General features: G+C 46.4%; 1 protein-coding gene across 1 annotated transcript in view; it reads left to right on the top strand.

Moving 5' to 3' along the window:
* The first annotated feature begins 21,592 nt into the window (after positions 1–21,592).
* Positions 21,593–27,833, top strand: part of LOC144936862 (calretinin-like) — a 45,131-nt gene continuing 38,890 nt past the window's right edge. Inside the window, exon 1 of the mRNA XM_078864043.1 lies at positions 21,593–21,851. Coding sequence (XP_078720169.1) covers positions 21,764–21,851 — 88 coding nt within the window. The 5' untranslated portion in view covers positions 21,593–21,763. The remainder of the gene's footprint in view (positions 21,852–27,833) is intronic.

Below are 27,833 nucleotides of genomic sequence, written 5' to 3'. Positions count from 1 at the left end.
AACACCAAATATACAGCAGGCTTCAGGGTCGGGATCGAAGCCACGATTTTCTCTATACCGGGCGAGGTAGTTAACATCTCAACACCGTGGCGCCCTGGCAGATGACTCTAACCAAAGCTGAGAATGCACCCATGAGGACAACCTCACTGTGGAAATGCAGCGATCGGTTCATGCGCAAGAGCTACATTGATTGTGGCATCGCAGGAACCTTGAGAGTTGGAGACCCAACGTGGACACCTTCATCATTATCATTGTGTGCGGTTTGTTTCTTACGTGTACAAACTCATGCCCTACATATTACACTACACTTTATGCCATTTTTATATTTGTATCAGTATGGGGGTGTGGTTTGAATGATCATTTTTGCGACCTGTCCATCATTTCTTCTGCATATACACGTACCCCACTGACGAATCCGCGTTCCTTCCACCGGAGGCGTTTGCCAGACGCCTCCTGCCGCATTCTTTTGCCGTCAACTGGCTAAAAACCGAGATACTCGTGATTGCAATTCTGATCAATGCTGCCCTGCCTTTGACCCAGGCCAACCTCACACAAGAAGCGGTGTATCTCAATGGGTTGTTCTTCAAGCGTGGCTCTAGATAAAGGGCTCGATTGATCTGTTAAGAATTTGGGGGGGGGGGGGGCGGGGAGAGGGGGGGCGGTAGCTAAGTGCCTTTCTACTGGACATCTGTGAAAAAGAGCTTCATAGCTCATCGGATTTCTCCAGGATAAATAAATATTGTGATTGTGGTGGCTGACAACCGCACCCCAACTGCTCCCAACATTGCGCTGCTAAACAACGCAGTTGCCCAAATTGGTGTCGGGCGCACGCCTGTGGACCAGCAGTGGATAGATCACGCAGACGTCATCATTATCATCATCGTGCATGAGTCTTGCTAGCCTGCAGGACTACCGTATGGCCAGACAATGACGGTACAGCAAGTAGGTTGTTCAACTAACCCCCCAAACCCTCCTTCCCTCCTCTGCTGTATTTGTGTGCTATGGCTTCCTTCCACGTGAAATAAACTTCAAGATGAAATGAGCCCAACATCCCATTGCAAGATCCTCCTGAATCAGAAGTCACGAGACTCAGCGATATTTACGTGGGCAAATAATAAAAGGTTACTTTTGCTATTGACACCAAAGGCTTTGTACATGGCTGACCAGATTGTTCATTTGTCCTGCAAGCAGCAGCACGGTGCTGTTGACCGCCCGGGCATTGAGACGGATGGATGCATCGTAGTGTCTGAGTGTTGGTGAATCAATAACTAATGACAATAAAAAAGATAAAGGCGTAGCTATACAATTGCTTTGTCTGCTCACATCATTACTGGTAGAAAGGGCCTCCACTACAGAGCCCTTCTAGATGGTGTTTTGGCCTAGAATCGCACGCTGGTAACATTTAAACTGTTCAACATCTTCTTGGTTCTTTCGGTAAAGTCACGTAGAAGGGACGTAATAAAATATTAAAAATAAACATAATAAAATAATTCTCAATAATATTACTTCCCTTCTACGTGACTTTACCGAAAGAACCAAGAAGATGAATCCCTGCAGTCACGAAAGCTTTAAATCGAAAATGTTCAACATGTTTAGTTTTTTTACCAGGTAAAGCCCACTTAGCTATACAGCTCTCTTTCAGAAGCAACCTGGCCACAAATGATAGCCCAGTGAAGTGGCTTATAACGTGGAGATTTATAGGAGCCAAATATTCTAAACGCTTGTTTCTAAATGTGAAGGGGAAAACCCGAAGGACCCGGAGAATAATCCACGCGACCACGAGGAGAGAGACCTGCAAACCACAAAAATACAGGCGCCAGGCTCGAGAATCGAACCCACGAACCTCTGTGGCATCCCAACTTATCCAAAATATGGGAGTACCAACACTTGAACTCGGCCGCACGTGGACCTGTACGATCGACTAACTGTGGTGCATCCATTTATACTGCTGGCGGGACAGAGGCATGGGACATAGGTGCCCCGTGTAGCAGGGACGTGCGGTCAGGGGAGGCAGGGGGAGGCAGAGCCTCACCTGTCATACTCCAATGAAAATAGCTGTTACGAAAAAAAAAGATTAATCAAATAAAATAAATATTAAGATTTTTCCACTGATCTCTGTTATAAATGTCATTTCTGTGCGATTCCAATCATTGTTATAGTCAAAATCGCCAAATTTGCGGAGCTCCGCTGCAAATACAGGAAGAGACGAGAGGTGAGGCAGCGACGAGCTCAGCCTCCCCTTCGATTGCACAACCCCTCAGTAACTGGATGGAGCGCGGGCAATAAGCGCGTGCCTGTTACTATCTCAGTATGTGACCAATGGAATGTTTGTAGACCCCTTCATTTCATGTCCTCGCCTTCCATACTCCAGGTAACTTATTTCACGTATGTGTATAAAGGTATTTAGGCTCTATTTAAAGCTTTCGTGACTGCAGGGATTCATCTTCTTGGTTCTTTCGGTAAAGTCACGTAGAAGGGAAGTAATAAAATAATAAAAATAAAACATAATAAAACAATTCTCACGACGTTTCGGCCACAACGCATGGCGAGGACGGCTGCTTGCGTTGTGGCCGAAACGTCGTGAGAATTGTTTTATTATGTTTTATTTTTATTATTTTATTACTTCCCTTCTACGTGACTTTACCGAAAGAACCAAGAAGAAGTATTTAGGCTCGCTGGTCTCGTCATGAAACAGCACCAGGGGAGGCAGCTATCACATCTGCCTCACCGAGGGGGGCGTGTCTAACACGCCCCTCTCAGTGAGGACACGCCCCCTCAGTGAGAACACGCCCCCCTCAGTGAGGACACGCCCCTCAGTGAGGACACGCCCCCTCAGCGAGGACACGCCCCCCTCCGTGCGTGAATCTGGCTCTGACACTAGCCAGTGCCTCCCCAGCCATTGAGCCGTGTAGCCTGTAACAGATCGTTGGGGCAAGTGGCGTTAGCGAGTAGCAGCACCTATCTAGTCCTGGCACGGCACACACGACGGGGTGGGTGGGCAGCACCACGCCCGGCCGCCTTTGTCTCGCCTTCTGTGTCAACTAGCACGCCCGGGATATGGAGCGGCCAACCTCTGGATTGCAAGTCAAGTTTCAAGTTTATCAAGTTTCATTTATTAGGTATAGCCCTGTGAGCCATTCGGCTCTTGAATCGGGTGCAACCTCTGTGTTGCTGGCCCATTGCAACAATGACAGAATCCGTAATGGCAATACGTTCAGACAAGAATGGACGGCAAGTGCTCGGAATTTTCAGCGCAAATGTTCGTTAAACGTGAATGAGAAACCACCGTTGTCACCGCTTGCAACAATGTGGTTTGCATGTATGTACGTACGTTGAACTTCTTTCACACCGTACGTAGCCAACCGTGCTGCGGGGCTGAGATGTTCGTACCACTTCGGTAAATAATCCATTCACCTCTGGCAATTCCATTTGCAGGATAATTCGTGGATTGAGGTATTTATTTGTTTTTATGCCACGAAATGTTGCGCCTGTAACTTCCTTGTCCCGCGCAAGCCCTGCAGTAACTGACTGCGCGATAAGCGAATACCTATTTCATGCAACGCCACCTGTTCAAGCTCGTAATTAACGGGCAATTCCGAAGCATCTGCGGCACATTTTTTTTAAATTTAACATTCATTTAGAATTCACCGTTAACCACAGCAAGCATTACAGCTGCCCACCGCCTCATCGGTTAAACCCAAGCGTTCTTATCCTGTTGTCCTCACGTTCCGATAAAGAGAATATCTCAACTTCATTCTCCACCAACGATTGAGATGTGGAATGGGGTATGGTGGCGCCATGATTAGCCCATGACACCACGAAGCTGGCGAGACGGAGTTTAATTCCCGTTCATGGTTAACGTCTGTGGCGAGTCACAATCTCAATTGGTCCCCATCCCCTTTGGGGCCGTCCATAAATGACGTCACGCACCTAGTCGGGGGGGGGGGTAGACATTTGTGACGATGTGTGACGAGGGGGGGGGGTTGAGAAATGTGACGTCACATCAAAATGCGCAACTTTAAATAAATACAGACAACACGTTCTACTTAATTAAATATACTTTTTAATAAATGTTTTCTTCTACAACATTAGAGTGCAGCGGCACATTAAATACGCACTACAATGACAATAGTTTAAAGCGATTATTTTAACTTTATACGCGACTTTACTGAAAGAACCAAATAATAATTCCTGCAGTCACGAAAGCTCCAAATTAAGTTTGAGCATGTTTAATTTTTTTTTCGGGGGGGGGGGGGGGCAGAGCTTTGTGACGCCATATCATATTTGAGGGGGGTCTGACTTTTTGTGACGCCGTGTGACGATGGGGGGGGGGGGGTCAAAAGTCGTCCAAAATCGCGTGACGTAATTTATGGACGGCCCCTTTGCTGACCAGCCTGGCAAGTGTACGGTCAAACAACAACACCGTTTCATCATGGGACCTCCTTTGTCAGTACCAAAATATACTAATAGGGTTTTTCCCCTTTTTTCTGGCAACAAAACTGACACCTTTTTGCAAGGAATCATGCTTACATTAACCACAATACTTGCAGTCAAATGCAAACAACACCGTTGACAAACATGGCACGTGGATGGACACAGAAGCTGCGAATCATCATTATTAATAACAATACTAACCTCCAATTAGCACGGTTGGCTACGTGCGGTGCGAAAGGAGTTCAGCATGCGCGCATACGTAAATCCTCTATTTGTTGGCTTCGGAGTTCACACACGTGTCTGGCGCACTCCACGCTAACGAGCAGATCGTCGTCTTGCAGTTGTTTGCGGAGCATCCTTGATTGGCGGCCAGTCTGCTGGCAAGTCGACTACCTGCAGGTGGCTGTGACTGCCACCCCCCCCCCCCCCGTTTTAATTTGTTCATTTATTCATGCACAGCCTGCAACTGTGCCACGATTATGGCAATTACTGACATTGCCAATGGTCTTGCGTCTTGCACTCACAGAGCAGAGAGCGTGTAGGAATTCTGGAGCACACGACCTCGCGCGCGCGTTAAACAACCGCGGCGAATGTGCTCGTGGTTTTAACAGTCGGCGTACGATGGAAAATGGAATGCAATCGGCGTAGCCGGTGAGTGTGAAGGCGGTGCGGCTGCATCGGGGTCTATGTGTCTAAGGGGCCCAAGCACCATCAAGAGAGGTTGGGGGGGGGTGGGTGGAAATTTGACAGAGGGCTCCGTTTAATTTCTAGAACGAGGGCCCATGACATCCGCAATACGCCAATGTCTAATACATATAGATAAATGGGTATTTGTTATTGAGTGACTATTATGTATTCCAAGGATGCGCTATTAGCTCGAGAAAGTTACCAATCAAAACTAATAGAGTTGATTAAGTTTAAGACTACCGTATAAAATTACAATGTTTTAATCTGGTCTTAAAAATTTGTGGTTAATTGTTTTTCTCATACAACAGTCAGATTAATCCTAACCTAAAACTATAATAAAAATATTTCAGGAAACACCAAAAAATAGATAGAATTATAATTATCAGTGAACCAAATAATTAGTCATGTGAAAGTGCGATACTAAAGCCGAAAAGTTAATGAAGCCCAAAACCGTTTACGAAGATGTAATATTGCCATGCAGTAATAGTGATCACACCTCACTGCTCGAGACCAAACCCACTGATATCCTGGGTTCCAATTCAAGTTTAAAGCGGGTAATCAAGTACAATTATGTTATGGTCACAGGCTTGATACGAAAGACTACACACAAACACAGACAATCACAAAGACATGATTTTTAGCTGGATTCAGTCCATCTCAGCTCTGCAGCATAATATATGGCTAAACGTATGTTGGCCAACTGATGCACTCGAAGGATCAGGTCTGTAAGCGTTTTTCATAAGTAGTTCCACGGTGCCAGTTTCTGGGATCGGTCCCTGGCCATCTGCTGGCTGCAGGATTACCTGAAGGATGTTTCTTCAACTGGAATAGCACAGAATTGGAACCTCATTTGCCAGTAAAAAATATGATAATTGTTTTTTTACCCTTCTATCTGGCAACAAGGTTCCAATGGTGTAAATGCTTAACCCGAGCTATCATACTCTGATGGTGCATTGTCTTTGAGTTGTGCGCCTTTTGGCGTCATCTGGTCCAACCAATGTGAGACTAGGCTCTAAGGAAAGCTGTCTCGGGTGTGGACCAATTAACCTCAAGGACAGTGCACATTATCAGAGTTATGTTTTTTGTTTGCATTATGACTGCAGGTATTGTGGTCTATGCAAACATGACTCCTTGTAAAAAGGTGTCAGTTTTGTTGCCAGATAGAAGGGTAAAAAAACAATTATCATATGGAATAGCACAATCAAGATATAACTAGCGATCAAAACTTTCCAACAATAGTCCAACATTAGCTCCATTACTGTAAAGGATGTAACGGTACAAAGCCATGGTGGAGCCATGAGAGATAGAGACGACTTGGGGAGGCCTTCATCCAGCAGTGGATTGATCATGCCTTGCAGATGATGATGAATTGATGACAAACTGCAGGTACACATATTTGAAGTCACAATTGTGAGTACAAACATTACTAGTGGTGTTGAATCGATAGCTTGCTGAAAGAAGAGTTTAAAATGTTGACATGACACATGCAGCACGTTTGTTCAATGCGATGTATTAAAAGAGATTACATAAAATGTAAAACATGATATAACATCTTCCGGAGGTACCAATTTCTTTACAATAATCGAGGGTGATGCCTTCAGATTATCATTGTGTTGTTTACCTCCAACACATATGCAAATGTAAGTTAATTGGGCTTATGCATTATCTGGCTTTGAGGCTGAGTAGTTGTGCAGGAGTTTATTTTGTATCGACGAATGGCTTCACTCGGGCGCTTTAAATGAGAACGCAGAGAACATCTTGAGAAAGCTCTCACATCACGCACCCCTACCACACTCTTATCAATGTGTCCCATTACGGAGCCTGAGTGTGGCTTGCAGTGCCTAAGGCAGTTCTGCTGTACTGGAATCTCACATTAAGAAGCCTTGGCCGTGGGGTTTAAAAAAACGGAAAATTCCGCACGAGTTTTTAAATAATGGCTTTGTGCATTTTTGTAATCAATATTTGAAATATGCACAATATATATTTTTCTGACATTTCATGTAGTTTCTTTTTTTAAATTATACATTTATGAAAACCTCGGTGGTCTCAGCCCAGTCACCAATGACTGCACAAAAAAACCCCATCACATTACATTTGGTTCTGCACTTACTTTATGCTAAATTCCATCCCCGATAATTAAATATCGGTTTGACCGTCATGCAATGAAGACTGCACTCGTGTGCAGAACGAGCTGGGAAAGAGGTTTCCTCCGTGTGGAGCCAGATGCCACCTGAAGGGTTTCTCAGAGGTAGCTCTGTGAAATATGCTTCTGTGGATCATTCTCTAGCACGGAGGGACACACGGCTTTCTGAAAGATCCGAATGGAACTCCGTCTCGTAGCATAGCACCAATAGCAAACATTTGAAGCAAAATTGTGAAAAATTACACAAAATCAAGCGTACAAAAAAATGTACGTAAGAATCGCAGGCCACACTACTCGTTCGGATTTCACATTTGCGCTTTGCTGTACAGCTTTTCGGCATGTCTTCCAGTCGTACCGCGTGTTGTTCGGCATGATGTCCGACGTTTTAGCCCCACGTGCCGGGAGGTTCTCCAGGAACTCCGTTAAACTGGAGAACAACGCACGGTCACGGAACGACCTTAAAACACATCGGAGAATTACGACAGCGCGGTGGAGGAGTTTTCATCAGCAGGAGAGCTACTTGTGGACAGTGGCAGGTTCCCAATGGGGGCCCAGCAGTTTTATGGTTTGGCCGGAGTCGCAGAGAAACAACAACAACAACAAGACCCGTGCGCCTTCACGGCACGGGCAATATAAAACAAAGAAATAAATAATACATCAATAAATCAATGATATTTACAGACAATAATGAATGTCTAAGCGAGCGTGGCTGTGAAATGCAAGCACACGAACTCGCGAGTGGACACGCGGCTGTGTACACATATCGAGTGCTATTTGAATGCATTATGGTGTTCGTTCATTCATTATTTGTTGACCTCAGATGCTTTTGGTTGGGATTTTTTGAGCGGTTGAGCTTTCAACTGCTGCCAAATCTTTTCACTAATTATATACATTCATTTAGGGACCGCAATATACACGTGCACAGTATTGTACACTGCGGTGTATGGCCAATTATGCAGTGAACTAAACTATGAACAGTTTTATTTTATTTTACCAGGTAGCGCCAGGTAACAGAATAGCAGTGCAGGACACCGAATCAGAATATGTATTTATCCTGGAGGAATCCGATGAGCTATGAAGCTCTTTTTCACAGATGTCCAGTAGGGGACACGTGGTAAGAACGTTACAACAAACAGTACAACAACAACATGATAGTAGTGAAAAGTGCAAGAAAGGTAAACATATCACCCAAACACATACACTTACATCTAAACCATCCCCATCCTACCAGGCAAAGCCCACACACACAAACGTAATAATGGCAACTTCTTACATCAGCATCGCTTGGACATTCGTTTTAGAAGTGTCCTTTACACGGCGAGTTGGCACAACACACAAGGGCCAACTGAATCGTATCTTAATACAACTGCAGCTTTATTGGAATCTCGTTTCCGCAGCATTCCGTCGTGTGAGCGAACGCGTTATACAACCCATTTGGCACTGACACTTCTACAGCTCACATTCGTATTAAATGTACCACCATCATCGTCGTTCGATCAGCCATTGTGTATTCACTGCCGGTTGAACGCCTCCCCACGCAGCTGCCGCCGTCTCTCTCATCCATCTCACCTCTGCACGTCAACCGATCTCATCATCGCTCCATCTCCGCGGCGATGGGGAGCCCTCTTTCACTAAAACCCTCATCTGTATCTCGTACAGACCTTAGACACCGTCGCTCTGCTTGAGTAGGGGCGGGGGAAATCATTGTCGGCAAATGCACAATAAACAAGTATAACCCGTAAAAACTAAGTTTTTCACTATAAATCTTTTATATGCGTGGCGGCTAGAGTCCTCTCGTCCTCTGGCTTGAGATGGCTGCCACCTATGGGTCAGATGATTGCATGGCACCATTAAGCAATTGGTAATTAAATATAATATTTTTGTCCTAAACAGTGTAACATTTTGGAAACATTTTTTCACGAACATTAATTGTCACGCACAACGAGTCTGTGTGGAAAATGTCAGCTCGATTGGATCACGGGAAGTGGGTTAAAAAACGACCGAAAGATTTGCACGGTCGTAAGCGCGCAAGCAAGCAAGCAAGTGAACTTAATATAAAGGATTTTTAAAAAACAACGTGAAGGCTTACACGCAGACGCGCGCACACACACACTTACAATTGTGCCCATGCTAATGCAGTTGTGGCTGTACGAGGGGCCATTGGCTGTGCGGTTTAAGCTGTAACAACAGAAGCCTTTGAAGTGCCAAGGTTGTCAACCCCGAACACACTAATGGCACCCCCAGGCCGATGAGTATTTTCAACGGGTACCTGTGCGCTTTCAGGGTGCCTGGGTCATGCTATATTGATCAAACGCTTGCACGGCAACGGTGAAGCTGGATGTGCCACACTGTACACGAGAGCTGGAATGTTAAATTGGGGAAGTGAAATAATGGAACTGTAATGATTTTTTTTTAAATAAGCAAGGAAGAGCATGTTATTATTTTGGGCCCTGTAACTTGTAAAGGACTCAATCTCGCCTAAGCCGGCTTTCTGAGCTAAAAAAAAAACCTCCCTTTTAATTTTGGCAGATTGGATCATCGCTGCAGATTCTGAGTGCTGGCATAATTTCATTGCCATATACGGTATTGCAATAAAAAGGGGATAATAGCACACCGGTGTAATGAATGGTCAGCATATGCTCAGCATATCAGACATGCAATGTATGTTGAACTTCTTTCGCCCCGTACGTAGCCAACCCTGCTAATCGGAGGTGCGGTGTATGTATGTTGAATTTCTTTCGCCCCGTACGTAGCCAACCCTGCTAATCGGAGGTGCGGTGTATGTATGTTGAACTTCTTTCGCCCCGTACGTAGCCAACCCTGCTAATCGGAGGTGCGGTGTATGTATGTTGAATTTCTTTCGCACCGTACGTAGCCAACCCTGCTAATCGGAGGTGCGGGGAAATTCAGCGGTCGCCGGCTGTCCATTCGATCTCCCCGTGCGGCAGTTTGAAAGGTCGCCAGGTTCGTAGCGCGGCGCGTGCTAACCGCTACACTACACATTCTCCGTCACACCCACACACACGTGCACCACCACCACCACCATCGTCATCGTCGTCGCAAATCCGTGAAGGCGCAGACGGATCCTGTCGCCTTTCCAAGTCGGCTGTACTAATCGCCTAAACATCGGCGTTGTGCGTGTGAGAGGCGCGTGAGAGGCGACACGAACTACAATGAAATAACGCGGCGAGGAAGTGGTGGGGGGGGAGATGACTCTGGGCAGAATTTGGGGTGTTGGGGGTGGGGCTTTAGGACCCCATTGGAAGGGCTTCCATTGACTGACCTTGGCAGCAGTGGGTGAGATGTCGAAACGCGGGTTAGCATGACCGCCCCCCCCCCCGTTCTATTCGTCAATAGTTTCATTGTTGCCTACGCGGAACTTTAGCAAAATCGAGCTCGAGATAGCCCGACCCGAGAGGACATTTGGCCTACTCTTTCATGCCGGCCAGATGTCTTGGAAGAGATGGGAGCACCTTCACTTTTATACCACTGCACGTGACCTGATTGTTGCAAGTGTAGCGACCACAATGAGGGAGGCACGGTGGCGAAATGTTAACTACCTCGCCTGGTATGCAGGAGGTCGTGGGTTCGATCTCGACCCTTGACGCCTGTTGTATATTTGGAGTCTGCATGTTCTCCCCGTGGTTGCGTTGATTTTTCTCTGGTCCTCCGTTTTTTTTTCTTTCCAGAATAAGAAACATGCGTTTCGAATATATTTGGCTGCTATAAATGTCCACTTGATATGCCATTTCGTTGAGCTATCATTTGTGGCCAGATCGCTTCTGAAAAAAAGCTATGTAGTTCAGTGGACTTTACCTGGTAAATAAAATAGTTTTGTTTAATAGTTTATATTGCTCGCAATTAGCAGAACAAAGACCGATCATGTATCCTACATTGCAGGCTACAATGTAGGTTACACTCGATGTCTTTGTTTTGTTAAAACAATACAGTTTTTTTTGGGTTAGAACGCGTAAATTTAAATGTGTCGCTAAACCCGCCACCCCCCGACACAGCCAACTAGTAAGGTTTGTCACGTAAACAAAACGTGCCAATTCGTTACTAGTACAGCACACCGGTGTGTTGGAGAGCAACCCCACAACATTTACATTCTGAGTACGACGTTTCGCCAGAAAGAACAACCAGCATCATCAGGCGACAGCCAGATATGTGGAGAAATCCTCATGTTTCGTTCATTAAATAGAATGATAGATGTGATATCATTACTTGTGAGCCCTTCTTGTGCGAAGGCCAAAACAAATGTTATTGCAACACAGAGAGACACGTTTGAAGCAATTCAAGCATGTCTCTCTCTCTCTCTTTGTGTTGTAAGAAATGGCTATACAGGGCTACAAAGTGACAAACGGTGACGCAGAGAGACACACGGAGATGCAAATAGACGAAAGTACCAAGCGACAAAATAAAAGACGCACAAATGTAAAGTGACACGCGGAGACAGACAAATTGAGATGTAAGTAAAACAAAAATTGAGATGCAAAGATACAAACGGAGACATCACGGCGGAGATGAAAAGAGACACTGGCTACGGGTAAAAATGGAATTTTTTTTTTTACGAAGCGGCCGATATCGCTAATTAGATCAAATTAATATTCTCGTATGCCATGGTAAAAAAAAAACAATTTTAAGTGGATAACTGTAGCTTTCTCTACAACATAATAATTAAAGTAGGGATTAAAGTATGTCTGACATTATTGCAACTGCTAAATGACATGCGTGTGCAATATTCAATGTACAATATTTGATCAACACTGTGCAATATTTATTGCTCTGTTTTATTATTTGATCACGTACGAATTATTGCGAGTGCGAAAGTACAGCACGTACAACGCAATCACGATACGCAATAAATCAAATAAATCAACATTGCACAGTATTTATCAAATTATCTTTAATCCCTAATTTAATGATTGTTGTATCCTGTAGATTACGTAACAGTTCGCCCTCTTAAAATTAAAATTTACCGTGGAATTAGAAAAAACATATTGGCTATTCGTAAAAGTGTTGAACTATATGTATGTAAATGTGCAGCCCTGCCATTGCTTGCAATGCGCCATTACTGGCAGGAGGGCCTCAATACTGTAGACACAACTCGAGTGTAAGAGGTCCTTCTGATGTTATTTGGTCAACTCTTACGCACTGGCCAAACGTCTTGGAAGAGGTGGAAGTAATAACCCACGTTACATCTGACCACATGCGACCTGTCGACCGACTTAACTGCGGTGCGTTCGCCAATGTTGCTGCGTGGTCAGAGGAGAGAGGATTTAAAAGATAGTTGCTTCTTTTTAAATCCTTTATATTAAGTTCGCTTGCTTGCTTAGGACCGTGCAAATCTTTCGGTCGTTTTTAACCCACTTCCCATGATCCAATCGAGCTGACATTTTGCACACAGACTCGTTGTGCGTGACAATGCATTTTTGTGAAAAAAAAATTCCAAAATGTTACACTGTTTAGGGAATTTTTTTTTTATATTTCATTACCAATTGTTTAATGCTGCCAGACAATCATCTGACCCATAGGTGGCAGCCATCTCAAGCCAGAGGACGAGAGGACTCTAGCCGCCCCGATGCCACGCATATAAAGGATTTATAGTGAAAAACTTTGTTTTTACGGGTTTACTTGTTCACAACTGCCCTCCAAGAGATGGCATCGAACCGGTGACCTCCGGGTGGCGAGTGTGACACACCAACCAGTTTGCGAGTGTGACACACCAACCAGTTTGCGAGTGTGACACACCAACCAGTTTGCGAGTGTGACACACCAACCAGTTTGCGAGTGTGACACACCAACCAGTTTGCGAGTGTGACACACCAACCAGTTTGCGAGTGTGACACACCAACCAGTTTGCGAGTGTGACACAACCAGTTTGCGAGTGTGACACACCAAGCAGTTTGCGAGTGTGACACACCAACCAGTTTGCGAGTGTGACACACCAACCAGTTTGCGAGTGTGACACACCAACCAGTTTGCGAGTGTGACACACCAACCGGTTTGCGAGTGTGACACACCAACCAGTTTGCGAGTGTGACACATCAACCGGTTTGCGAGTGTGACACACCAACCAGTTTGCGAGTGTGACACACCAACCAGTTTGCGAGTGTGACACACCAACCAGTTTGCGAGTGTGACACACCAACCAGTTTGCGAGTGTGACACACCAACCAGTTTGCGAGTGTGACACACCAACCAGTTTGCGAGTGTGACACACCAACCAGTTTGCGAGTGTGACACACCAACCAGTTTGCGAGTGTGACACACCAACCAGTTTGCGAGTGTGACACACCAACCAGTTTGCGAGTGTGACACACCAACCAGTTTGCGAGTGTGACACACCAACCAGTTTGCGAGTGTGACACACCAACCAGTTTGTGAGTGTGACACACCAACCAGTTTGCGAGTGTGACACACCAACCAGTTTGTGAGTGTGACGCACCAACCAGTTTGTGAGTGTGACACACCAACCAGTTTGCGAGTGTGACACACCAACCAGTTTGCGAGTGTGACACACCAACCAGTTTGCGAGTGTGACACACCAACCAGTTTGCGAGTGTGACACACCAACCAGTTTGCGAGTGTGACACACCAACCAGTTTGCGAGTGTGACACACCAACCAGTTTGCGAGTGTGACACACCAACCAGTTTGCGAGTGTGACACACCAACCAGTGTGCGAGTGTGACACACCAACCAGTTTACGAGTGTGACACACCAACCAGTTTGCGAGTGTGACACACCAACCAGTTTGCGAGTGTGACACACCAACCAGTTTACGAGTGTGACACACCAACCAGTTTGCGAGTGTGACACACCAACCAGTTTGCGAGTGTGACACACCAACCAGTTTGCGAGTGTGACACACCAACCAGTTTGCGAGTGTGACACACCAACCAGTTTACGAGTGTGACACACCAACCAGTTTGCGAGTGTGACACACCAACCAGTTTGCGAGTGTGACACACCAACCAGTTTGCGAGTGTGACACACCAACCGGTTTGCGAGTGTGACACACCAACCAGTTTGCGAGTGTGACACACCAACCGGTTTGCGAGTGTGACACACCAACCAGTTTGCGAGTGTGACACATCAACCAGTTTGCGAGTGTGACACACCAACCAGTTTGTGAGTGTGACACACCAACCAGTTTGCGAGTGTGACACACCAACCAGTTTACGAGTGTGACACACCAACCAGTTTGCGAGTGTGACACACCAACCAGTTTGCGAGTGTGACACACCAACCAGTTTGCGAGTGTGACACACCAACCGGTTTGCGAGTGTGACACACCAACCAGTTTGCGAGTGTGACACACCAACCGGTTTGCGAGTGTGACACACCAACCAGTTTGCGAGTGTGACACATCAACCGGTTTGCGAGTGTGACACACCAACCAGTTTGCGAGTGTGACACACCAACCAGTTTGCGAGTGTGACACACCAACCAGTTTGCGAGTGTGACACACCAACCAGTGTGCGAGTGTGACACACCAACCAGTTTGCGAGTGTGACACACCAACCAGTTTGCGAGTGTGACACACCAACCAGTTTGCGAGTGTGACACACCAACCAGTTTGCGAGTGTGACACACCAACCAGTGTGCGAGTGTGACACACCAACCAGTTTGCGAGTGTGACACACCAACCAGTTTACGAGTGTGACACATCAACCGGTTTGCGAGTGTGACACACCAACCAGTTTGCGAGTGTGACACACCAACCAGTTTGTGAGTGTGACACACCAACCAGTTTGCGAGTGTGACACACCAACCAGTTTACGAGTGTGACACATCAACCGGTTTGCGAGTGTGACACACCAACCAGTTTGCGAGTGTGACACACCAACCAGTTTGTGAGTGTGACACACCAACCAGTTTGCGAGTGTGACACACCAACCAGTTTGCGAGTGTGACACACCAACCAGTTTACGAGTGTGACACACCAACCAGTTTGCGAGTGTGACACACCAACCGGTTTGCGAGTGTGACACACCAACCGGTTTGCGAGTGTGACACACCAACCAGTTTGCGAGTGTGACACACCAACCAGTTTGCGAGTGTGACACACCAACCAGTTTACGAGTGTGACACACCAACCAGTTTGCGAGTGTGACACACCAACCAGTTTGCGAGTGTGACACACCAACCACGGGTGGCATTCTCTTTCTGCAATACAGAAATGAAATTACTTGAATGCTCATAATCCGCCGCAATGATCCAATCTGCTGGAGTAAAACGGTGTGGGGGTTTGCCCAAAAAATCAGCTTATGCCTGAACGCAAAAACGATTATAGGCATCGTCGACTCGAGCAATGCATTAGCAGCTTCCCAGTGCCCGAGAGCCATCACCACTCGCACTGGCTGCTGCATAACTTGTTGTGAAGGATGTGGTGGATACGAAGAGGTGAGCATCTATCGTCTTCTCTCCACCAGCTCTCCACAACACCCTTTCCCCCTCCCCCCCCCGCCGACTGTTAGGGGGCACGTGATGTGGCTCACGCACGGCACATGACAAGCTTACATTTGTCTCCACACACCACTGATGTTGACACACAGCGCGCCAGGCCCCGACACCGATCGCCACTGACGTTGGGTGCGATGAGGAGCGAGGGGCTGGCGTCAACAGGGCCACGGTGCTGTGGGAAATACCACCGCTGTCTGCCCCCCCCACCCCCCCACACACCAGTTTAACCAGAACGTGATCGGTTGTGACGTTAGCGGTGAATATTCTGTCGACAGCATCTGCCGGCGTGGCTAAAACAATTCATTCTAGATTTGAAGCTTTCGTGACTGCAATGATTCATATTCTTAAGTTTTGTCGGTAAAGTCACGTAGGTAAAACATCAAAATTAATAAAAAATAAAATAAAATAAAAAATCACGACGTTTCGGAGGCAACCCAAGTCTCCGTCATCAGGTGGGACGGAGACTTGGGTTGCCTCCGAAACGTCGTGATTTTTTATTTTATTTTATTTTTATTAATTTTGATGTTTTACCTACGTGACTTTACCGAAAAAACCTAAGAATATAAAACAATTCAGTTTTCGAGTCGTGTATGAACGTCGGCTGACGGGCCACGAAAGGGGCGATAGAGAGAGAGCCTCTTACATTCATTCCGTACATTCTCTCGAGCTTACGTTCTAATGACTCGGGTGCGTGGAACATCTCCGAAGCTTGTGATTCTTCCGCCCCCCCTTCCCCCCCAAAAACATAAAAAACATACACAAGTTAAGCCCCGACCCATTATCATCTGACAGGCTGATGGATCAGGTTTGCTCTAAGATTTACACATTATCCGTTCTTTTTCGATTGAAGCTTTCGTGGCTGCAGGGATTCATCTTCTTGGTTCTTTCGGTAAAGTCACGTAGAATGGAAATAATAAAATAATAATAATAATAAAACATAATAAAATAATTCTCACGACGTTTCGGCCACAACGCAAGCAGCCGTCCTCAGGTGGAGAACAGCTTAAATAGACGCTCCAAGCCTGGGGTGTGTCATTCAGACTCTGTCTTCTCGACAGACCTGTTCTCCACCTGAGGACGGCTGCTTGCGTTGTGGCCGAAACGTCGTGAGAAATATTTTATTATGTTTTATTTTTATTATTTTATTATTTCCATTCTACGTGACTTTACCGAAAGAACCAAGAAGATGATCCGTTCTGTTTAATGTGACGCAATAATTCATCAACCGCGCGCCCTTTAAACACTATAATTGTTCACTATTACAGACTGCTATTAATGACTCGTAAGTTTATATCCCTACAAAGAGGAATACAAAGCCAAGACAAGTTAATATGTGATTTGTTTTATAACTTGTGTGCTATCGCCGTGTGCGTGCGAGTTGCAGAATAAAATGATAAGCGGGCTTATAGGGGATTAATGAGGTTTTAGCATCTCTCCCTACACACATATATGTAAAAAAAAAACTCTGAGATTATCATCTCTATGCTGAGTTAGGCCTGCATAACCAAATTGGTGGTGCGCACCTAAGTGATTTGTCCTGCAGCGTAGTTCTGTCGTCATCGTTGTACTGGAGTAGCAATTCCCCTTGATGAGGGAATGATTCAGTCAGCCATGGCGAGCGCATGTCCATTTTTTTTGGGTTTGATCCACGGGTATAATGGAGCATATAATTGCAGGCGTACGAGACGGACTGCAGAAGGCAGCATAGCAAGAGGGCTTATCGCCACTGTGTGTGTGGATTTCGAATGTCCAGCCACTCATGTGCAGGGGTATGAGTCAATGGAATCATCTTTCTGCACACCAAACATTCGGAAATAAATTGTCCGAACAACCCCAAGCAGGACTGTCCTGGACCGTTTTGATACCCGATTGAAGCTTTCCCAGATAACATAAAAATACGTCTAACTCTAATCACATCTCAAATAACTGTAGGAGTTGGAGGACATGAAGGAATGAGATAATTTTAAGAGATTTGTGGGGGAGGGGGGGGGTACTGAAATGTGCAGCAAGGCTATCAGGGAGAGAACGAATGAAGACAAGACAGTAACGCCAAGAATTAAATATGGATGTTAAGCTTCTTTCGCCCCGTACGTAGCCAACCGTGCTAATCGGAGTTGCGGGGGAAGGACAACAAACTAAACACAAAAAAGCAGTTATAAAGAAATGAGCTTTCAATCTAGACTTAACAGTGCTTAGCTCCAGTGGCTTTCTAACGTCGGAGAGAAGAGCGTTCCAGACGGCCGCAGAAGTGCTAGCCAAAATCCGCTGCTGTGAGGATGACTGGAGTTCACGTGATGGTTTACACTGCTTGACGGGAGCTGCAAGGTATTGTGGTGCATTTGTGGCGCATTTGTGGCACGCACTTTGTGTGTGATAAGTGCGACCTTATAATGAAGAAATCGATGCACGGAGAGAGACACAGAGAGTGTGAGTCATGGGCACAAGACAAAGACCTTGACTCTGGACTTGAACATGTGTCAGGCCTCGGTGGTGCGGAAAACCACGCAGAGTTCGACGCAAAGCAGCGCAGGAGGAGTGACCTCTCATTGAGCAAATTCATAAAAAAAGGTTTGTTGGGTTAGATCGTGTCAAAATGTGTCGGTTAAACTCGCCACCACCCGACACAGCCAATTAGTAAGGTTTGTCACGTAAACGAAACATGCCAATTCGTTACTAATTCAGCACACCGGTGTGTTGGAGAGTAAACCCACAACATTGCCAATTCGAGTACGACGTTTCCCCGGTAATTACAACCAGCACTATCAGGCGACGGCCAGAGTTTCGTAGAAATCCTCGTCCTGTTTTCTGTATTAAATATTTAAATATTACATTGAGCAAATGTTGGTTTTGGCCTTGGGGTTGCTTCAGTGAGAAAGCACACGTGAAGGGGACCACCCCCATGGAGGATATTGGTGATCACGTGGACATTGACTCGATGGTTGACACGGGTTTGAACTGGGAGCCTACAGTGTGTTACAATGAGTTATGAGGCTTCAGGTGACAAAGTCTGGCAGCAGAAATCATTTAAAAAAGATTGTGGAGGCCGAGCAGCAACGTGCAGCAAATCCTCGCCCGGGGTTTGTCACTTTCGAATTTCCAAAAGAGCCTGGAGCTTCGAAAGCCCCCACATGCTTAGTCGTTTGTAACAGGGCAGAGTTAGAGTAGCGGTCTATCTAAACACCCCTCCGCAACGGATCGACGCCGTGAAATAAGGTGGCCTTGGTGGCTCAGAGGTCAGAGCCCTGGGCCGCCTAGGGTTCGAATCCAGGCAGCTGCCTGTGGTAAAAATCAGGTGCTCATGTGTAAGTGAGTTGACGTATGTACGAATGTTGAACTTGTTTCGTACCGTACGTAGCCAGTCACCAATAACCGCACATGAAACACATTAATTTTCACTTTGCACATAATTTGGCTAAATTCCAGCTCTAAAAATGAAACATCGGTTTGACATACGAGAGAGTCATGAACATACGTTGCATATATACATGACTCTTGTGTGTGAACAGGGAGTAGGCAAGCGGCTGCTATCTAACGGGCGAGAGCCAGAGGTGACTTGAAGGCATCTCAGAGGTAGATCTGTGATGTCCAGTTTCCGTGGACCATTCTCAGACTCGAAAAGGGTTGGACTGCTTTGTAAGATTGATATATATATTGTGTTTAGTTTGTTGTCCTTCCCCGCACCTCCGATTAGCACGGTTGGCCACGTACGGTGTGAAAGAAGTTCAACATACGTTGCATATATACATGACCCCGACGCCGATAGCACAATCCGTATAGATTTGGGAGAAATTCACAATAAGAACTGAATGTCAGCGATGAAAGGACTCAAGGACTAGTCCGGAGCCCAAGCCAAGTCCACAAGGTGGAAATTGTTTCTCAACATCGCCCCCGCGGCGTGATACGCGGCGCACAGAGCAATAATATGAACTCAAAGTGCCATCATGCGAGAACTTAAAGCTGCAGGCGTAATTATTGCAACGATTTATTAACGACCTCGATAGGCACGTGGGCACGTGCGCACACACCGCAGTCACGTGCTCGTTGCGGCAGCCGAAGGGGCATTGATCTTCATCCATGAAATGAAGAGGAACTGGATGGAGCGTACACAGCGAGACGTGAAGCCAGCTGGATTTGAAACTTCCTCCGAACTGGGTTTGATCCCTGTGAAGTCTAATTGTGTAAATGTGTATGATGCCTGCATGCAGGCGTGAGCCTCTGTTAAGGCAACTCAGTCATACGTCACAATACAGTAATATTATTATTGTTTACCTGGGAAAGCTTCACTTTAGGCATAAGACTTTTCAGCAGGACCCTGCATTGGGATGTAACAGGAAAATAATAGTGCCCAGCGAAAATTCACGACTCAACTCTGCTTATCCTCTTAGACATGACGTCTGGCTGGTGCATTTTGGGTGATTTGGTCATAGCAAAAAATGATCATGGTTTCGTATTATTCACTCATACGCTATGCCAATAGCAAGAGGCAATCTTCAACAGTACTAGTCCAATCATTCCATGTAAGGGGTGACATCACAAAGCATTTTCATTGGGTCTCAACTGTCTTAGACGTGAAATGTGATTAAAAACATAACCTTAGTTATACGCGTAGTGTAATGCCTCTAACATCAAGCTAAACACGACGAAAGTATAAGCAAGAAATATTTTAGTGAATTAACAGTATGATCTCTCTAACCAAGAAGGTGGATAGGACGTGGAAGTACAGCGATGAATTCTTGAATCGATCTGTGTGGAGATTTGAGTGTGGTGGGGGTTTTCTAGGTGCTTCGATTTCCTCTCCCATGATAAAAAAAAACAACAACTGCTTTGTAGGATTGTGCCAAACATCCCAGTGTCGCTGGATCCTCCAGGAAAAATGAGTCTCAAGGCTCACCGAGGCTTCAATTGACACATTAAAGGGCGTTGTGCGGAACCTGAACAAAAATCTCTGTACGCGAGGGCATCCTTCGCTTTGTCTGAGCAATTCGCGCGGAAAAGTTGGGCTCACACCAAACCCCGAGCTCACACAGATCGCCCGCCTGCCCTACACACGCGCACGCACGTGGAAAAAACAAGAGCGGTATTCGTGCTGGAAGCGGTCGTTCTCTCTCTCTCTTCGAGTGTGAGCGAGCACTGTGCAGCTCGTTACAAGTTGAAGTTATTATTACATAACTGTTGTTGTTGTTATTGTTATTATACATTTTGGTGACCAGTAAGTGGACTGAGACCATAAAACTCACTACGTTTTGGAACCCGGTTGAACCACAAGCAGCTTGCCTGGATTTTAACCCAGGATCGCAACCATGCCGGCTAGAGTCTCTGACCCCTGAGTCCTGGTGCCACGAGTCTCAACAAATGCGTCGTTACCGCTGCCATAGAGAGGAGAACGCACAGGGAGGTGGCGTTTTGGGAAATGGTCCTTCCTTGTCGCGTGCAGCGCCTTCCCCGCCGACTCATTGAATTCGTTTAATTTATTTAACAGCACTCGTGCCAAGTTTCCCGATGTGACCCCCCCGGATGAACCGTGAGCCAAATTCAGCGGCGAGGTGCCCCTTTGGCAGCGTGGACTTGCGGGGGCGAACGTGGAAAAGTACCGTTCTGAATCATGCTCTTGCGCGCTTGTGTGGAGAGCGCATTGCATCGGGAGGAAAGGACGACGGACAGACAGATTGAGAGAGAGAGGAACGAGGGCGGTGGAGGTGGGGGGGAGGAGATAAGGAGGGAGATGGAGGGAGATAAATGGAGGAGAGAGAGAGAGAGTTGTTAAATAAACGAAAAAACGAGCGCACGCGCATGCGCGCTGGAAATTTAATGATAATCCCATGGACTTTCTCTCGAATCTGAGCATTCAGGCAATCAGTCCAGGGAGGAATGCTTTAGGAAGCCTGCTTTTAAAAGTATATTAATTTATATACAGTAAAAAAAAGTTTAACTCTTTGACAAATCAGGAGACCCACGTACACATTAAATACCTCGAGGCAAAGGCGCTTGAAGCTTGATTTTCCATTTTAGTTTTAATTCAATCAGTCAAGCAATGAGCAAGCCCGAGTTGAAGGTCCTGCAGCAGGCTGAGATCACCGCATCTCAGTTCATCACCATCTGGAGCCACTATGACCACGACGGTAACGCGTGCGTGTGTGGACATAGCGACACGCGCACACTCGGCAGCGTGTCCACTCATCACTCCCCGTGTACACTCATCATCACTCCCCATGTCCACTCATCACTCCCCGTGTACACTCATCATCACTCCCCATGTCCACTCATCACTCCCCGTGTACACTCATCATCACTCCCCATGTCCACTCATCAGTCCCCGTGTACACTCATCATCACTCCCCATGTCCACTCATCACTCTCCGTGTGCACTCATCACTCCCCGTGTCCACTCATCACCACTCCCCGTGTCCACTCATCACTCCCCGTGTCCACACATCACCACTCCCCGTGTCCACACATCACCACTCCCCATGTCCACTCATCACTCCCCGTGTCCACTCATCACCACTCCCCGTGTCCACTCATCACTCCCCGTGTGCACTCATCACTCCCCGTGTCCACTCATCACCACTCCCCATGTCCACTCATCACTCCCCGTGTCCACACATCACTCCCCGTGTCCACACATCACCACTCTCCGTGTCCACTCATCACTCCCCGTGTCCACACATCACCACTCCCCGTGTCCACACATCACCACTCTCCGTGTCCACTCATCACTCCCCGTGTCCACTCATCACCACTCCCCGTGTCCACTCACCACTCTGCGTGTCCACTCATCACTCCTCGTGTCCACACATCATCACTCCTCGTGTCCACTCATCACTCCCCGTGTCCACTCATCACCACTCCCCGTGTCCACACATCATCATTCCCCGTGTCCACTCCCCGTGTCCACTCATCACCACTCCCCGTATCCACACATCACTCCCTGTGTCCACTCATCACTCCCCGTGTCCACTCATCACTCCCCGTGTCCACTCATCATCACTCCCCGTGTCCATTCATCACTCCCCGTGTCCACTCATCACTCCCCGTGTCCACTCATCATCACTCCCCGTGTCCATTCATCACTCCCCGTGTCCATTCATCACTCCCCGTGTCCACTCATCATCACTCTCCGTGTCCACTCATCATCACTCCCCGTGTCCACTCATCATCACTCCCCGTGTCCACTCATCACTCCCCGTGTCCACTCATCACTCCCCGTGTCCACACATCATCACTCCCCGTGTCCACTCATCACTCCCCACACACCGACACCTGGGTTCTTAACTGTGCACCTCGTGTTGACCTCGGTGTCTGGATCCCATCGCGCGTCGTCCCCCACACTTGACCCGGTGTCCACACACCACTCACGCGTGCACACACCGGGCGCGCCGTGTTCACAACAACACACGTGTTGTTGTTGTTGCACGCCTTGTTCATATCACTCCTCGTGTCTGGACTTGACCCCCGTGTCGAGACGACTCCGGGGTGTCAACAACAACAACCACATTGCTCTCGGTGTCCGTTACACTGCCGTGTTCACACCGCACGCACCGCACGCACCGCACGCACCGCACCGCACGCACCGCACGCACCGCACGCACGCACCGCACGCACGCACCGCACGCACGGCACGCACGCACCGCACGCACCGCACGCACGGCACGCACGCACCGTACGCACCGCACGCACGCACCGCACGCACGGCACGCACGCACCGCACGCACCGCACGCACGCACGCACCGCACGCACGCACCGCACGCACCGCACGCACGCACCGCACGCACGCACCGCACGCACGCACCGCACGCACCGCACGCACCGCACGCACGCACCATGCATCAGCACTTCGCATCGTGTCTACGCGGAGTCCCGTGTCCACGGGACAACGTTGCAACAATGTTTCCCGCATTGTAGTTGTTGTTGTCGAGACCTGGCCTCGTGTCTACAGCACTCTTTCGTGTTCACATCAAAGACAAAGGTCCCCTGTGTAGCCTTAAAAGACTGTCGGGGCAAGTGCACCTCTGAAGGCCGGCACGGCACACGAAGGGGTAGGTGGCCAACACCACGCCCGGCCGCCTTTGTCTCCCCAGTGCCGATATTTGCGCATCGCCCCAGGTATTAATTTGAGGCTGAGTCGACCTAGGGGATGCCCAGGACCGGTTAAGATAATCGTCACTGTTGGTGTTGGCCGTGATGCGGGAATCGAACCCGGGTCGCCGGATTTCGTAGCGCAGCGTAGCGCTAACCGCTGCACCACCGCTCCCCTCTATCACACACAAAGACAAAGATCCCCCGTATAGCCTTAAGTGCTGTTAGCGAGCACCTATGAAGGCCAGAACGGTACACGAGGGGGTGGGTAGCCAGCACCACGCCCGACCGCCTTTGTCTCCCCAGTGCACTACCGCTCCCCGCTCTACCACACGCACACACACTGCAACACACAACTTCAGCGCCTGATGGCGACTTTAGCGACACGTGTTTACGATTGGTAATTGCTCTCTTCCATGCGATCGCCATGTGTGTCCAATGGCAATGTCGCTTCGGCCACCTTACTCCACCCGACGCAGCCGAACAAATAAAAATGTGTGTTCGCGAACAAACAAATCCCCTCCAACTGCGGATTTGCTCTTGAGCGGAGCACGGCGAGCAACCCGCAACACATTCAGCCATTCGCCGCTGACGCTTCTCTGATGGTTGCTGTATTTAAACCACCACTGTAACCAGCATCCGGATTTCCGCAGCGGATGCGATCAATACAACAACAAAAACTAAACTGGCGGGGTTTGTATAACGTGCAGTTATTTTTTCGGCCGTGTCCGGGTGGAGGAGGGTGTACGACACACACATACACCACGCGATCTGCACGTAACAAAATCAATAATGAATGACACTTCACGCCATGCTCATGCATCATGCACCGTGCCTACACAGCGCACATTGTGCCCACAGAAGAATGACATTGCCCATAGACTGACATTGCCCAAAGACTAACATTGCCCATAGACTAACATTGTCCATAGACTAACATTGCCCATAGACTAACATTGCACGTAGACTAACATTGCCCATAGACTAACATTGCCCATAGACTAACATTACCCATAGACTGACATTGCACATAGACTAACATTACCCATAGACTAACATTGCCCATAGACTAACATTGCACATAGACTAACATTTCCCATAGACTAACATTGCCCATAGACTAACATTGCACATAGACTAACATTACCCATAGACTAACATTACCCATAGACCAACATTGCCCATAGACTAACATTGCACATAGACTAACATTGCCCATAGACTATCATTGCCCATAGACTAACACTGCACATAGACTAACATTACCCATAGACTAACATTGCACATAGACTAGCATTACCCATAGACTAACATTGCCCATAGACTAACATTGCACATAGACTAACATTACCCATAGACTAACATTGCCCATAGACTAACATTGCACATAGACTAACATTACCCATAGACTAACATGGCACATAGACTAACATTGCCCATAGACTAACATTGCACATAGACTAACATTGCCCATAGACTAACATTGTCCATAGACTAACATTGCCCATAGACTAACATTGCACGTAGACTAACATTGCCCATAGACTAACATTGCCCATAGACTAACATTACCCATAGACTGACATTGCACATAGACTAACATTACCCATAGACTAACATTGCCCATAGACTAACATTGCACATAGACTAACATTTCCCATAGACTAACATTGCCCATAGACTAACATTGCACATAGACTAACATTACCCATAGACTAACATTGCCCATAGACTAACATTGCCCATAGACTAACATTGCACATAGACTAACATTGCCCATAGACTATCATTGCCCATAGACTAACACTGCACATAGACTAACATTACCCATAGACTAACATTGCACATAGACTAACATTACCCATAGACTAACATTGCCCATAGACTAACATTGCACATAGACTAACATTACCCATAGACTAACATTGCCCATAGACTAACATTGCACATAGACTAACATTACCCATAGACTAACATGGCACATAGACTAACATTGCCCATAGACTAACATTGCACATAGACTAACATTACCCATAGACTAACATTACCCATAGACTAACATTGCACATAGACTAACATTACCCATAGACTAACATTGCCCATAGACTAACATTACCCATAGACTAACATTGCACATAGACTAACATTACCCATAGACTAACATTGCCCATAGACTAACATTACCCATAGACTAACATTACCCATAGACCAACATTGCCCATAGACTAACATTACCCATAGACTAACATTGCACATAGACTAGCATTACCCATAGACTAACATTGCCCATAGACTAACATTGCCCATAGACTAACATTGCACATAGACTAACATTACCCATAGACTAACATTGCCCATAGACTAACATTGCCCATAGACTAACATTGCACATAGACTAACATTACCCATAGACTAACATTGCCCATAGACTAACATTGCCCATAGACTAACATTGCACATAGACTAACATTACCCATAGACTAACATTGCCCATAGACAAACATTGCCCATAGACTAACATTATCCATAGACTAACATTGCACATAGACTAACATTGCCCATAGACTAACATTGCCCATAGACTAACATTGCACATAGACTAACATTACCTATAGACTAACATTGCCCATAGACTAACATTACCCATAGACTAACATTACCCATAGACTAACATTGCCCATAGACTAACATTGCCCATAGACTAACATTGCACATAGACTAACATTACCCATAGACCAACATTGCCCATAGACTAACATTACCCATAGACTAACATTACCCATAGACTAACATTACCCATAGACTAACATTGCACATAAACTAACATTACCCATAGACTAACATTGCCCATAGACTAACATTGCACATAGACTAACATTACCCATAGACTAACATTGCCCATAGACTAACATTGCACATAGACTAACATTGCCCATAGACTAACATTGCCCATAGACTAACATTACCCATAGACTAACATTACCCATAGACTAACATTGCCCATAGACTAACATTGCCCATAGACTAACATTGCCCATAGACTAACATTGCACATAGACTAACATTACCCATAGACCAACATTGCCCATAGACTAACATTACCCATAGACTAACATTACCCATAGACTAACATTACCCATAGACTAACATTGCACATAGACTAACATTACCCATAGACTAACATTGCCCATAGACTAACATTGCACATAGACTAACATTACCCATAGACTAACATTGCCCATAGACTAACATTGCACATAGACTAACATTGCCCATAGACTAACATTGCCCAGAGACTAACATTGCACATAGACTAACATTACCCATAGACTAACATTGCACATAGACTAACATTGCCCAGAGACTAACATTGCCCATAGACTAACATTACCCATAGACTAACATTGCACATAGACTAACATTACCCATAGACTAACATTGCACATAGACTAACATTACCCATAGACTAACATTGCCCATAGACTAACATTGCCCAGAGACTAACATTGCACATAGACTAACATTACCCATAGACTAACATTGCACATAGACTAACATTGCCCAGAGACTAACATTGCCCATAGACTAACATTACCCATAGACTAACATTGCACATAGACTAACATTACCCATAGACTAACATTGCACATAGACTAACATTACCCATAGACTAACATTGCCCATAGACTAACATTACCCATAGACTAACATTGCACATATACTAACATTACCCATAGACTAACATTGCCCATAGACTAACATTGCCCAGAGACTAACATTGCCCATAGACTAACATTACCCATAGACTAACATTGCACATAGACTAACATTACCCATAGACTAACATTGCACATAGACTAACATCACCCATAGACTAACATTGCACATAGACTAACATTACCCACAGACTAACATTGCCCATAGACTAACATTGCCCAGAGACTAACATTGCCCATAGACTAACATTACCCATAGACTAACATTGCACATAGACTAACATTACCCATAGACTAACATTGCACAT

The sequence above is a fragment of the Lampetra fluviatilis genome, chromosome 17 (genome assembly GCF_964198595.1).
Source record: "Lampetra fluviatilis chromosome 17, kcLamFluv1.1, whole genome shotgun sequence".
Taxonomy (NCBI): domain Eukaryota; kingdom Metazoa; phylum Chordata; class Hyperoartia; order Petromyzontiformes; family Petromyzontidae; genus Lampetra; species Lampetra fluviatilis.
Note: the sequence above shows the minus strand (reverse complement) of the source record. Positions and strands in the feature narration are given on the sequence as shown.